Source organism: Phocoena phocoena, chromosome 14, assembly GCF_963924675.1.
Source record: "Phocoena phocoena chromosome 14, mPhoPho1.1, whole genome shotgun sequence".
Lineage (NCBI taxonomy): Eukaryota > Metazoa > Chordata > Mammalia > Artiodactyla > Phocoenidae > Phocoena > Phocoena phocoena.
This window is the reverse complement of record NC_089232.1, coordinates 67,575,876-67,591,837: the sequence shown is the minus strand read 5'-3', so window position 1 is coordinate 67,591,837 and position 15,962 is coordinate 67,575,876. Positions and strand designations below refer to the sequence as shown.

The 15,962-nt window shown below is 35.3% G+C and overlaps 1 protein-coding gene across 1 annotated transcript in view; it reads left to right on the top strand.

Moving 5' to 3' along the window:
• PPP1CB (protein phosphatase 1 catalytic subunit beta) overlaps window positions 1-15,962 on the top strand; it is a 37,231-nt gene that overhangs the window by 15,560 nt on the left and 5,709 nt on the right. The window contains exons 3-7 of the mRNA XM_065890783.1: window positions 2,946-3,077; window positions 5,411-5,641; window positions 7,513-7,617; window positions 9,394-9,465; window positions 13,838-13,989. Coding sequence (XP_065746855.1) covers window positions 2,946-3,077; window positions 5,411-5,641; window positions 7,513-7,617; window positions 9,394-9,465; window positions 13,838-13,989 — 692 coding nt within the window. The remainder of the gene's footprint in view (window positions 1-2,945; window positions 3,078-5,410; window positions 5,642-7,512; window positions 7,618-9,393; window positions 9,466-13,837; window positions 13,990-15,962) is intronic.

Genomic DNA, 15,962 nt, shown 5'->3' with positions numbered 1-15,962 from the left:
TTTCCGGACCAGGGCTTGAACTCGTGTCCCCTCCATTGGCAGGCAGATATGCGCAACCAGGGAAGTCCCTTTAGTACATTCTTCAGATTAAAGATTGGTGTAAATATTAAATTCCCTGAATCTGATAACTTGTATTGTGGCTGTGTAAGAGATACTATCAGGGAATAATACTGATGTATTAAGGGGTAAAAGAGCATGATGTATGCAGTCTATTCTCAGATGGTTCAGAGAAAAGTTTTAAATATATGTATTTTAAGCATAATAAGATTCTAAATAACTTAATGCTAATAAATTTGATAATTTAGATGAAAAACTAACCTTGGCAAACTGACACAAGGAATAGAAAACCCAAATAGTCTTGTATCTGTTAAAGAAAATGAATTTGTACTTAGAATACTTTTCAAAAAGAAAATTCCAGACCCAGATGGTTTCACTGGTGGCCTAAACATTTAAAGAAGAAATTTTACCAATTGTATAAAGTCTCATACAGAAAAAAAAAAAAAAAAGGTAACACTTCCCAACTTGATTTCTTAAGCTAGGCACAACCTTAATACCAAAATCTGATAAATAACAAGGAAAGGAAATTACTGGCCATTATCTCTCAGGAATATAGCCACAAAAATCCTGAGCAAAATATTAGCAAATTGAATCTTGCAATATACAAGAAAGATAATGTCATGATTTGGTGGGGCTTATTCTAGGAATCCAAGTTCAGCACAATCAGTATAAGTCATATTAACAGAATAAAGGGGATGAAATTATGATTATCTCAATAAATGAGATAGTGTATTTGACAAAGTTTAAAGACTCTTCATGATAAAAGGTCTTAGCAAACTAGTCGAGTATGTACAAAATTATAGCTATCATACTTAATGGTGAAATAATTAAATGTTTTTCCCTCCAAGTTCAGGAACCAGACAGGGAAGACCATTAGCACCACTTCTATTCAACATTGTCCTGAAGGCCCTAGTCAATTCAGTGAGGAAGGAAAATAAAAGATGTAAAGATTGGAAAAGAGGTAGAGCTGGCTTTTCACAGTTGACATGATTGTATATATTTGGAAACTACAAAGGAATGTATAAACTGTTAGAATAGGAAGTAAAGTCGGTTTTCAAAAATCCATTATTTCTATATGCTAATATTAAACAATTGGAAAATGAAATAAGAAAACACATTTACAGTATCAGCGCCCCTCACCTCCCATCAATTTAATGAAAAATTTGCAGGACTGCCACACTAAAAACTGTAAAACAGTGCTGAGACAAACATGACAACCTAAATAAAAGGAGAAATATTATGTTCGTGGATTGGAAGACTCGGTATTGTTAAGGTATCAATTCTTCCTAGACTTACATATTCATTCCCAGTTAAAACAAGTTAGGGTTGAAAGGGACAAGCCAGTTTTAAAACATATTTGAAAATGCAAAAGGACCTAGATTAGCCCAGGAAATCTTAACAAAATGAGAATGATTATATTACCTGATACCAAGACTTTATTAAAAACTATAGTAATTAAGATAGCATAGTACTGGGACTTCCCTGGTGGTCAGTGGCTAAGACTCCGCACTCCCAAAGCAGGGGGCCTGGGTTTGATCCCTAGTCAGGAAACTAGATCCCACATGCCACAACTAAAAAAAAAAAAAAAAAAAAAAAAAAGCATAGTACTGATGTAGAAATAAACAGGTTAACGGACTATGTAGAGTGTTTAGAAACAGACCCATTCACGTATGGTCACCTAATTTTTCTACCAAGTTAGCCATGCAATTCAGTGGAGAAAGGATGATCTGTACAATAAATGGTGCTAAATCAGTTGGATATCTTTATGGATAAAAGTGAACTCATACCCAATTAAAATATGAGCAGAGGACCTGAATAGACATTTTTCCAAAGACGATATACAGATGGCCAACGGGCGGCCTTGATTTATTCCTTTTTATCAGTTGACTGATAAACTGAGACCCAATGCAGCCAAATAAATTAATCTTAAAAAATTTCATACCAAGATTAAGAATTGTTCCTATTGCAGATCATTGAATCTAAGCTAGTATTCTAGATACTTAGTGGAAGATACAAAGTTAGATGTGTTTTTTTCATCTTAAAAAAATTCAAATGTTTATGGGAAGTAGGTAATTGATGTTTAAGAACTAATACTAATGTAGAAGTTATGCTAAGTTCTTATAATAAAGGCAGTTCTGCTGATTGTTTTGAATTTCAGAGATGATCTTATTAACTGTCATATTTGCTTAAAACGCATTTCAACATTGGCTCTGTTACCTCCTTGTTACTTATATATTACTATACTTATGGAATATATACACGAATAGACTTTGGGGCGGGGGGAACGACTTTTTTTTTTAAGCCTATCTCAGCCTGACAAAGGAATCAGCAATTTTTAGCAAGAAATTCATGGACTTAATTGTAACTGGGAAGTGATAGGAGTATATAGAAGTATAGTCTCTGTTTCCTTTTTAAAATGAGATAGAATGGGAGCTAGCAGTGTATCCAAAGAGAAAGAGCCAGTGGAGAAGGTAATGATGAGAGGAAATAATTGTTGAGTTCAGCAGGGCAAATAAGGAGCTACCCATGGACCATTCCTCCCCACTCCATCCCAGAAGTTACTGAGAACCATATTAATTAATGAGTCTTAGTCGCTTGGGCTGTGAGGCTTTAAGTTGGCCAGTGGAGAACAAAGAAGACCGCATTTCCATGGCAGCAGCTTTGAGGAGTGTCAGAAACCACAACAGTGGAGATAGAGAAAAGCCAGAGGTCATGGAATAACCTTACTGTCAGCCTTACTGTCAGCCATGGGACACAACAGGATATCTGGTAGTTTGCTGCCTACGTGACTCTTCTGATCTTTAAAATATGGGCATGACTCCTTTTTAAGAATTATTATTTTATGGATAAATTTTAGAAAACTGACCATTTTATTTATTGTTTACCAGTACGAGGATGTCGTCCAGGAAAGATTGTGCAGATGACTGAAGCAGAAGTTCGGGGCTTATGTATCAAGTCTCGGGAGATCTTTCTCAGCCAGCCTATTCTTTTGGAATTGGAAGCGCCACTGAAAATTTGTGGTATGTAAATGGGTAAAGTAGGAAACAATCTCTTTTGAATCCTATATTTACATTGAAGATGATTGAGGAAACACCTAAAAATTTTTGTTAAAAAAAGGATTGCTAGGTTTTATTACATTAAATTATAGAAATTGAGACTTTTATAAAATGACAAGTTAGAGACAAGAAGAACATGTTTGCTGTATATACAACAGATTAAGAGATTGCTGTTCACACTATATAAAGCGTTCTTAGAAACAAGAAAAAGGTAATACGATAAAATTTAAGGGGTGGAGGCAGATTGGAGAAGAAATTAAAGTGGCCAGTAAACATAAGATCCTCAGCCTCACCAGTAATCAGTGAAATGCAATTTAAAGATAAATCTGGAACTCTGATCAGATTGAAAAAAAAATGTCAAAAATTGATACCTATTGTTGTCTAGGATCTGGAGAAAGGGCATTCCAGTACACTGGTTAGAAAAAACAGGTATAGAATTTCGGAGGTCAGTATGGCAATATCCATGGTTTTCTAACTTAGATGTGATCATTTTAATTTATTTTGAAGATTATATAACTTTATACAATTTGTATTTGATCTTTCAAGTCTTACAGTGGCTTTTGGCCAAAAACTAAAACTTTAACCTTAGTTAAAGTTAACCTGGGGCTTCCCTGGTGGCTCAGTGGTTGAGCGTCCACCTGCCGATGCAGGGGACACGGGTTCGTGCCCCGGTCCGGGAGGATCCCACATGCCGCGGAGTTGCTGGGCCCGTGAGCCATGGCCGCTGAGCCTGTGCATCCGGAGCCTGTGCATCCGGAGCCTGTGCTCCGCAACGGGAGAGGCCACAGCAGTGAGAGACCCACGTACTGCCAAAAAAAAAAAGTTAACCTTAGTTGAGTGATTGCATTTTTTTTTAAACATCTTTATTGGAGTATAATTGCTTTACAATGGTGTGTTAGTTTCTGCTTTATAACAAAGTGAATCAGTTATACATATACGTATATCCCCATATCTCCTCCCTCTTGCATCTGCCTCCCACCCTCCCTATCCCACCCCTTTAGCTGGTCACAAAGCACCGAGCTGATCTCTCTGTGCTGTGCGGCTGCTTCCCACTAGCTATCTGTTTTACATTTGGTAGTAGATATAAGTCCATGCCACTCTCTCACTTTGTCCCAGTTTGATTGCATTGTTAAAGCTAGAAAAACTGTTGGCACAGAAAGCATTTTTCTGTAGTTCACATAACATGGGAAGTGGTATAAATGCTGTATTACACTGACTTTTGGTTTGATAGTGCAGTTTTTCTTCTAGTAGCTGTATTTGTCACTTAGCTTTTATGAACTTAACCGTCAGCTTTTGTTCAATCAAGGATTATTTGCTATATGCAGACCTTTTCATTCCCCTGCATGTTTTTAGTGATCCACATTCACACCATATAACCTGCAGGTGCATAGTGTGCTCTTTAAATACTTTTTTCCTCTTATGTGGCTTATTAAGTCATGTACTTGGTGTTCCTTTATACAGTGCGTAGCAATTAAGAGATATTAACTAAGTAAATGTTGAATAAATTAATTAGCTTAGAGTATCACCTGTAAGTAAGAGGTGGTAGTTGAAATTCTGTGGAAATGAAGCAAATTATGTCATCTTAAAATTAAAGTGAGTCATATTCTCAACAAGATACTCAAATGCTTTAATACAGGAATAATTTGTAGGTAGTAGAAGTTATTTATACTAAATATTTCTAAGTTTTCGCTGTTTGCTCACTACTAGGTATAAAAAAGTGGACCTAAGTTAAACTACCAGATAGTGTAACTGTATTAGCATAACAAATTACCCCAAAACTTTGTGGCTTAACAACATTAATTTATCATCTCATAGTTTCTGTGGGTTAAGAATTCAGGCACAGCTTAGCTGGGTCCTTTGGGTCTGAGTCTCTCACAGCCTGTTAAGATGTCATCTGGGCCTGCAGTCATCTCAGGGCTCAATTGTGAAAGGATTCAGTTCCTTATGGGCCAATGGACTGAGGACCTCGGTTCCTAATGAGTTGTTGACCAAAGGCCTCCTTTAGTTCTTTACCAGATGTGCTTCTCCATTAGGTGGCTTCATCATCCAGCATGAGAGAAGGCAAGAGAGAGTGCAAGCAAGATGGGAAGTTACAATTTTTTGTAACTTTATCTCAGAAGTGAAAGCCCATCTCACTTTTGCTGTATCCTCTTTGTTAGAAGTAAGTCACTAGCTACGGCCCACATTCAAGAAAAGAGGATTACATAAGGGTATAAACATTGAGAATCATTTCATAGAAGCTGTCTGTGTACCACAGTAACCATAAATTTTCTAAAACTGTTTTTTTCTATTTTTAGGAGATATTCATGGACAGTATACAGATTTACTGCGATTATTTGAATATGGAGGTTTCCCCCCAGAAGCCAACTATCTTTTCTTAGGAGATTATGTGGACAGAGGAAAGCAGTCTTTGGAAACCATTTGTTTGCTGTTGGCCTATAAAATCAAATATCCCGAGAACTTCTTTCTCTTAAGAGGAAACCATGAGTGTGCTAGCATCAATCGCATTTATGGATTCTATGATGAATGTAAGTAAAAATAAAAGCTTATTTCTTATTAAAGGAAAAATTCCCTAATAGTTTTCCATTTCAAAAGAGTTCCTTCAATTCAGAGTTTTTAAAAATGTGGTCTGTCAAACAGAAGCCCAAGAAGAGAGCCTTACATAAAAGAGGAACCTAAAACTGGGAAACATGTTATTAATTAAATTGGTTCCTGGGGATCTCCTTGGTCATGTTGTTTCAAGTTAATTGCAGCTTACTCAGCTGAAAGGCCCTCTTATAATTAGTTTATATAGTAAAAATATCCAAGTGGAACAGAGGTCACTATAGACAGTAGCCTGTGGTTTTCTAGTCTCCATTAAGGTTTTAACTCTCAACTTTCTTGTGATATGACAGAAACTCTTATTGACCCTGTGTCACAAAGAATATTGAGAAGTTCTATAAAACTATTTAAACGTTGAAGTTTATTAGAATTTTAATCTGTGCCTATAAAACTAGAGAGATAAGGATATTGAATACTCTGGATGTCCTTATTTTGTTGTACTCTTTTTCATCAGTAAGAAATCACTGATTCGCTGTTGTGTGGTAGTGTTTCCAAGTGTTAATTACTGAATTACCCTACTACATTTGACTTCGGTGTTTTGCTTTTGTTAGAGTATGGGAGTGAATGAACATGTTTGGTTAATTAAATTTAGAACCAATTAACAGTGATTTTCAAATTGAATTTTGTTTTTTAATGCTGAATTCTCCATTAGAATCGCTTTTTGCTTTTTTCCATCCTTAATTATGGTAGAGTCCTTTTAGAACCCCTATTTTCTTGATTCATGTAATCGTTTATTTGACAAATGTTTGAGGATATATTATATGCCAGGTACTATTTTAAATACTGGGAATGCAGCAGTGCTCAAGAGAGATGATCTCTATTATGGAGTTTACATTCTAGTGGGAGTGATTTTGTATTTGATTTTACATATTGCATTTTTATTTCTAACGTGTACTGTTACGGTTTCAGTTGTTTAAATCAGACCAGTAGACAGGAAGTGGATTGTAGTACATCAAGCTGCAACCACTTTTCTAAAGCTACATTAGAAATAGAGGTATATTATTAAAGGATAAAATACGGACTTGAATATCCTCAAGGATAGAAGTGACATCAAGTGAAATGTATGTTGAGAGCAGCTTGTAAACACTTTGAGTTATACTTGTTCATTGAGGGGCAGGTTATGGCATAAAAGCATAGGAAATTAGTGCTTTGTGTCTTTTTATCCCTCCGTTGGGTTAGTTGTTGCAACTTACTGCCAAATTCAGAAAAATCAAGTAACTCCAAAAAGGTGAACGTGCTCTTGAGATTGTGCTTGTTGTAGCTCTTTATGCTAGACTCCAGGAAAATCATAGCCTTTGTGTCTCTACTTATACTTACTGTGGTGCCAAGTAAAAATTTACTCAGAAGTGAATGCCAGTTAAGCACCTGGAAATTCTCCTTTCTTGGCAGTAAGTTTATGCCGTGTTACCAGTGCATTAGAGTTAAAGCGGACAGTCTCCAGAGGCACCCCTTTCGTTTCTACTTACTTACTTGGCTAGGTATTTAACATTTTGAACGGAAAAAGTAAACTAATAGTCTATTAGATTGTTTCAAAGTTGCTATATTATAGTGACCTTAAAAGGCAAAAGTGTTTGATTTGTTTCATAAAACACCTGGCACTATATTTGTAGTCTTTGTAATTTTACTGAAGGTGCTGAATGTTTATTATACTTACTACCTTTTTAAAAGTATACAAGTCATACTCATTATAGAAAAAACAAGTGCTAAATAAACATAAAATTGGGATCATTCATAAGTCTGTTGCTGTTAGAGAACTAATGAGAACAGTTTTAGATTTATTCTATTGTCCTTTTTATAGGCAAACGAAGGTTTAATATTAAATTGTGGAAGACCTTCACTGATTGTTTCAACTGTCTGCCTATAGCTGCCATTGTGGATGAGAAGATCTTCTGTTGTCATGGAGGTAGACTAATAAATTCACCTTATAGGTTTTTCTTCTTTTTCTTCCATTATTTAGAAAAGGCCTATAATAATTGAGATGCTGTGGAAAAACAAAGCAGTGCTTATTTGAAAACTCAAGTGATTAAAACTGTTTTAAACATGGCTAAAATGTCTTTTAATAACTAGAAATTTGTGGTTATTTACATGATGAAAATGCAAATTTAGTACTTGTCTTTAAAGAATTTCACATATGAGGATAAATCAGAGTTTTGCTTGAAAAAATGTCTTTCCTTTGCCTCAGTTTTGACAGAAGGATACCTCTACTGTCAGTAAAAATGAGAGGATCATGACCATTTTCCCATCTTTATTAAATACTTTTCATCAGAATCCAAATATAATATTAAATATATTTATGTTATATAAATAAATATATAAATATAACATATATATAATATTAAACTCAATGTTTAATGTTCTCACATGCCAAGAGTTCTAGGTTTTATGTAATATGTCTGCTTTAGTCCTAAAAATAATTTTTTAGTAGAATGATAAATTCTGTATAACGTGTTAAATAACCTTGAATATATGAAAGTTCATTTGAAAAACTAACATGTGTCTAGCACTTGGCTAGATGCCGTGCAAATATATAGATAGTGTATGATCTGGCTATCTTGAGGCATTTAAAACCTATTGATAAAACATTTTCGAAACAGATAATTGAGTAATGAAAGGAATTTAATTATATGTATTTGTTGAGACAGTGATTATAGTGAAAAGTCAGGAAAGGTAGAGAATTGTTGGGCAGACATTTACAGAGGCATGGGTTTTGGAGGTGAAAAGGACTTGAGACAGTCTTTCTAGTTGAAGGAATGTGTGAGGACTGGCCTAACTAGAATGTCAAATATATATGGGGAACGATGGGATCAGATTATGGAGGTTTGAACACTGAGCAAATGAGTTTTTTGAATGGTTTAATAGCCATATTGGGTTTTTGTACAGGGAGATAGTTTAATGAAAATACTATAAGAAAATTAGTTTTTCATCTGTGTGCAGGAAGAATTAAGGTAGAAAAATGCTAAAAGACAGATAGATGCACTTATCTAGGCTTGAGGTAGTAATTGTTTATTCTCTGATAGGACATAATTTACTATGTTAATTGAAACATTTTACAGTAGATACTAAACATGGAAGAAATTGTAGCTCTTGCACACTAGTATAGTTAAGAATAGAAATGTAGCAATGTGAATATGGAATGTGAGACTTGAATTGTCTACCAAAGAGAAATACTAGGTTACTTAAAAGATTTCTAAGTATTTTCATGTGCTTTTTGTTTATCTTTCTGATCAACAATTATGCTTTTATGTAAGAAATTGAGCATGTTGGAGTGGGATGTAGGAAGGTCTTAATGGGACATGGTGAGCACTTTAAGTAAACATGTTTAAGTGGTAAGAAGTGGCAAAACTTCTTAGTAGGAAGGATTGGAATTGAGTGCGTTCCTGGGAAGAGCAGGGAATGATTGGAAAGAAAGAAGAGTGGTAGGAGTTCTTTTTCCTTGAAAAATCTTTTGAAATGAAAAGTTTTATTCCCCTGGTAGGGAAAAATGGAGAAGACCTATTGGTAATGTTCTGTTGTATCAAAGTGGGATTCTGTTTAATAACCCAATATATTAAAGGTAACATTGAAAGGAACACTTGAAATATCTTTAATTTCACATAGTAAATCTACTTTGATTAAATGCTTTTTATTTGAGTGAAAATTTTTCCGATGTCAGTACTATGAGTCGTCTTTTCATTTATAGGACTGTCACCAGACTTGCAATCCATGGAGCAGATTCGGAGAATTATGAGACCCACTGATGTCCCTGATACAGGTTAAGTATATAGAGAAGTTTAATCAACATTCAATGTAAAATGTTGGCATATTTGAACTTAATTATATTTAATGGAAGTAGGATTGTATTGTGTAATAAATAATAGAGCTTTTTTTATAGTCAATAAACTAGCTACAGATTACTTGGAATAATACAAAATATTTCACTTTCCACTAATACTCCAAAGTACAGACGTTTTAAATTTTATATGTAACCATAATATGGATCTGTCAAACTTACTTTTCACAAAAGTTCTGCTGTTGAGCCCCCTTACCTTCCAGTCTTTCTAAATTCCTTTATTCATATCAACATTGGTTATGTTCTTCAAACAGTTGTTAAAAATTAGTCGAAAGTTTTTAAATTATAATAGTCTTTCTTAGCCAAGGTTACAATTACCTTCTTTTACTTTATCTAGTAGTTTTCTGTTATTTTCTGTATCATCTATATTTCAAAGTTTTAGAGCTCTTAAGGCTCTTGAGACAGAAGGCTCTAGAGATGTGTGGTTAATGTTATGAAAATTGTGAACATTTATGTGAAAAAAAATATGAAAATTGACTATGCGGATATTGAGAATAACTTTCAGATTTTCAGTAAAGCAAATAAAACAGAAGCAAATAAGTTCCAACTGAGGATAAATTGCTGTGTTGATTAACAAATAAGCCTAATGTAATTTTATAAATAAATGTTAGGTACAGTTGCCACTTACCCTGACTTTTCTGTTGGCTTTTAAAGGATAATTATTCATATTTGAGTACTGGTATATGTACTAATTATGGTGTTCATATCGTAAAATACCATGAAGACCTGTGAATTGAATGCAGTTAGTGTGTTGTTTCCTCAGCTCAACTTTTGCTTAAAACATCAGTACCTTTCTGTGTGACATTTTCTGACAACCAGTGTGTGCAGTTTTTCCATACCACAGCCAATTCTCCAATACCATGTGGGTATCTGGCAGTTCATTTCAATTCTGACACTAACCCCTGAAGTTAGCCCAGACCCCACAGGTTAAGGGCTCCATTCCACAATTCTGCTCCCACTTCAGATGCCAGCCTCAAGTGGGGTCTCCAGGAGAACCACACTTCTGCCTGGCAGACAACAAATTCAGAGGTTCCCACAACCACTTCCTCAGATGCTTTACTTAGACATGTACCAGTTTATTATAAAGGATACAAATTCAGGAACAGCCACATGGAAGAGATACACAGGGCAAAGGTATGGGGAGAGCCCCGTGTTGGTAGGTGAACAGCTTCTATACCCTTGGGCATCAGCGTGTTCACCAACCTGGAAGCTACCCAAATCTAGTTGTTCAAGGGTTTTTATAGAACTTCGTTTCTAGCCCTCCACTCTCACCCCTCCCCAGAGGTGGCGGGTACAGAGTGGGAGGGCTGAAAGTTCTAACTCTCTAACCATGTGTTTGGTCTTTGTGCTGACTGGGTCCCATGGTGAAGTTTCTGGGTCCCCCCAACCCACCTAGGTCCCCTCATTAGCCTAAACTCAGGTGTGATGGAAAGGAGGCTCCTTATGAACAACAAGACACTTCTATCAGGAAATTCCAAGGGTTTTAGCTTTGTGCCAGGCATTGGAACAAAGACCAAAAGTATTTTTATTATGTCACACTGTCATACTGTTAAAAGCATTAACAAAAGCAAAATTGCCCTTTCGCTCAGTTTCTACCAGGCTTTTAAAAAACTTACATTATTGGATTGATTGTCCCGTTATCTGTGTAGTCAGACCCACCGTATACCTGTTGTATTCGTCAGTTCTCAACAAACTTTAATATATAAAATGAGGATTGCCTAGAGCGCCATAGGGTCTAGAAATCCTATTATACATTAGGAACATTATATATATATGGAGGGGAAAGGTCTTTTAGCTTACTGATAAGAGAATTATTTATTGGTAATTTTGTAAAGGAGAATTGATTATTCGTCAAATAGGGTTGGGCTAGATGGTACTAACTTCATTTCCCACTCTTAAGATCCAAAGACTATAGAAAAGTAAGCATTAAAAAATATTTGTGAACCAGTGCCTGAGTAAACCATGGCTAAACCTCTAAATTGGATTGTTAATAACATGCATCTGGTTGCTTGTTTTCAAGTGTGATTGTACTGTTTTACTCAGTGTACTAAAGTATACTGAAAGTGTAATGATACCACTCAGAATGCTACTCATGACTATAATGCAACCGTTATAAACAGTTGTATAGATCCTCTGTTATCGGTAAGCCACCAACATACTGCATATTGCGGTAAGTTGTCTAATAACTTACTTGAGTGACACGATGTTTTTGTATTGATTATAAAAAGAAAACATGCATTTTTCCAGATTTTGATTATAATTATAGAATATATTTGACCAAACCTAATAGAAACTAGTATTTAAATAATAGGGTATTTATTTAAAATAAGGTACAATATAAGTTTAAGTGACACCATCTTCAGAGTTTCTGTTGTTGGTATAGTTCAGACATAAATCAGTTTCAAGGATGGCACGTTAGGTTTATCTTTTTATCATATTTATTGGGAAGTTTCCGAGATGCTAAAAACAGTCATTTTGAGCTTTCATATTCTCTGTAATCTGTAGAAATATAATTTATAAATTATGTTTTTTGAGACAATAGCCTAATGATGATATTGCTTATTCATTAGGGATTGGATTATAAACATTGAACCTTGACTCTGAGATTCTTGTCTCAATCCATTAAGATTAAGGAACGCCACATTGTTGTTGCTACAATTATTTGATTTTGTATGCATCTAGTCTGTTGCATTTTCCAGATAATTCCAAAAGCAACTACATTCTAGTTTTATTGTCACATTAAAATTGTAGAATAATATTTTGACCTCACTGCTGCTTCTGTGGAAACAGACTGGAAAGTATGAGCATTATAGAGCAGTGTGTGTGTGTATTTAAAGAATCAGCTTCTGATTCTTTAGAGACCAGAAAGAGCTTTTAAACTGAGACCATCCCAATGGATTTTGTATGCTGGTGGATTTCTTAAAACATCATGACAGGAGTTTAGGAAATAATGATAGAAATTAAGCGAGCATTGCCACGATTTCTACAGGGTGTTTTAGATACTTCCCCTATCAAGATAAGCTGTACTGTGACTCAAAGTGAAGATCTCCTTTCGTGATAAGCTATATTATGAGGTATATGGATTATCAAAAAAAACTTTAAAGCTGACTCATTCTAAAACAGTCTTCCCTTAGTACCATAGTTCTTAGAAAACTAAATATCACCATCTCAACATCCACCCTTTCTTAATCTCACTACAACTTGACTTTACCCTCTCTCTTCCCCTCAACCGTCAAGATACTGCTTTCATTATGGTCTGATAATCTAATTGTAAATAGCATAGGTTTTTGTCCTAATCCACTTGTTCATTGTACTTGAAACTTAACCATTTCCTACTTCTAGATAATTCTTACCCTTTCAGGAGATCCTACTATTCTAATCTCTTCCTTTTGTTTTGACTATTCCTTCCCAATACTTTTTGCTCATTCCTTCTCTGCCTGCTTATTAAATGTTTGATTCCTGTTCATTTACTGGTCTTCTTACTTTACATTCCCAAGATGGTCTCAGCCCCTTCTAAGATTTACACTACTATTAGTAAGATGAAGATACTTAGATAAATATTTTTAGCTCTGACCTCTTTTTTTAAGCCCAAAACATTCTAAAGTCAAGGATCTGATCTGATTTTGTTCCTCCATATACTTTATTTAAATCCTCCAGGCCTTTGTAGAAAATGTTTTCTTCCATCAAATTGATCTATAGATCAAATTAGTTCCAGTGAAATCTCGATTAGGTCTACAGAATTTGACAGACTGATTCAGAGGTTTATATGTGGAAGAACAAAGGATTAAAAGTAACCAAGACAATCCTGAAGAAAAATATTAAGCAGGGGGTAGGCCTACCAAATAGGAAGATTTATTTAAAAGCTCTAGTGTGTTATTGGCTCAGTGTTAAATAAAGTAGATTAATGGAATAGACTACAGCACCAGAAACAGGATAGTTAGCTCTGTAAGGAAAGGATGAACTATTCAGGAAATGCTACTGGGTCAATTGGTTATCCATACTGAGAAACTATAGATAGAAGACGAACAACCTTTTCCAATATATACTTTAGAGTGAGCCATGCACACATGTCTTCTCTGTGGAAAGGGTTGGCGAGTACTGCTTTAAGTCGGGCACAATTGTATTTGCATGGTTACTTTAACAAAAAATGGCTAAGTTTGATAGGCTGGGATACTAGGGCGCAAGTGATTATTACTATTATTAAAGGGTAAGAGGACAGGAGAACAAATGTGATGTAGATATACTTTATAAATTTTGTTTTGTTTTTTCATTGCTGTGTTTTTATTCTTTAAAGGGTTGCTCTGTGATTTGCTGTGGTCTGACCCAGATAAGGATGTGCAAGGTTGGGGAGAAAATGATCGTGGTGTTTCCTTCACTTTTGGAGCTGATGTAGTCAGTAAATTTCTGAATCGTCATGATTTAGACTTGATTTGTCGAGCTCATCAGGTATGAAATAAGAAAACTTGGATGTTTTGATGTTTATTAACTTCACCCAGGTGTACGCCTTTTATTTTTGAGGAAATTGAGATCCAAGAAAGCTAATTATACAAGGAAAGCAGTAGAAGAGGTAAAGCCTATGCCTTGATCTCACAATTAACAATCTAATGATTAGTTAACCCTTTCTCACCCTCTAAGGGGAAAGGTTTCAAAGGAATATATTTTTGTAGTGTACTGCAATACTAACAGATTTTTCAGTTCTTGTCTGAAGCTTTCTAGAAATATTTGACCCCATTTTAATATGATAGTTACATATTATAGATAAAAATCAAATGAACTGTGTGGATTTTGATAAGAACAAACCACACTGTAAAGAGACAATTGGGGAAATTCGATTATAGGCTAGGTATTAGATATCAAGGAGTTGTTGTTAATTGTTTTAGCTCTGTGATGATACATATTGCTATGTAAGAAGGATGTCCATATTTTTCGAAATGCCTCCTCAAGTACATAGGGTAAGATGATGTATCTAGGGTTTGTTTTAAAATAACAAAAGCAAGATGCAGACATAGAGAATGGACTTGAGGACACGGGGAGAGGGAAGGGTAAGCTGGGAAGCAGTGAGAGAGTGGCATGGACATATATATACTACCAAATGTAAAATAGATAGCTAGTGGGAAGCAGCCACATAGCACAGGGAGATCAGCTCAGTTCTTTGTGTCCATGTAGAGGGGTGGGATAAGGAGGGTGGGAGGAGATACGGGGATATATGTATATGTATACCTGATTCACTTTGTTTTAAAGCAGAAGTTAACACACCATTGTGAAGCAGTTATACTCCAGTAAAGATGTTAAAAAAATAAAATAACATCAGCAGAGAAAAGCGGGGGTGGATAAATGAAATAAATGTAGCAAAGTCTTGGTAATTATTGAATCAGGTTGATGAGTAAATGGGAGTTTATTGAACTCTCTCTAGTTTTGTGTATATTTGAATTTTCATTGAAAAAAAATACATGTACAATTTAGGCGTATTTGGGGGTTTTTTTGTCCTTCACCGATAGATTATAAACTCCGCGGGCCTCTCACTTTTGTGGCCTCTCCCATTGCGGAGCACAGGCTCCGGATGCACAGGCTCAGCGACCATGGCTCACGGGCCCAGCCGCTCCGCGGCATGTGGGATCTTCCCGGACCAGGGCACGAACCCGTGTCCCCTGCATCGGCAGGTGGACTCTCAGCCACTGCGCCACCAGGGAAGCCCACATTATATACTCTTTAAGGAGAGAATTGTGACTTGTTGGCCTTTGAATATCCATTGCCTTGTGAATTTACTGACATATTGTAACATGTAGTTAGTGTTTGTTAACAAAAGCTTATTTTAACAATATATCAAGTCCTCATGCTCTCTAGAACATAACTAATTTAAAATACATTGAAAAGCATTTTTTTAAATCTTTTTTTGCTACTTTTTTAAGTATTTGAAATTTGTAAGTATAATACTTAAAGATTCCTTGTTATTTCTTCGTTAAGGCAAAATTTGTTAATTATGTGCTATTCTACAGTACTCCCCTTTTTTCTGTGGTCTTGCTCCCCATAACCCTTGACTACTTCTACCTTCTTTATGTGATCCTATGTGATAACAAAGATGACAGGCTTCTCATTTTCTGCACATGTTGTATATCAAATGCCTTTTTTGCTATTAAAATTTCCTAGTTCAATTAAGTGAAGTTATGTCCCCAAATCCTTTGCTTTTGGCATATTTTTTAATCAGTGAACATTGTATTTATAGTTTAGGTAATTAAAATAAGTCTTCCACAAGATAACAGGGCAGAGTTGCTGAGTTTCCTAATAAAATATCCACTGATAATCAGTTTTTTCAGCCATAGGTCTCTATTCATTTGTCTTTTCAGAAATAGTGATGATTTTTAAAAGTCAGGTTACTGAACTACCTTAGTTTGCATGATCTTTTTCTAGACACCTCCAAA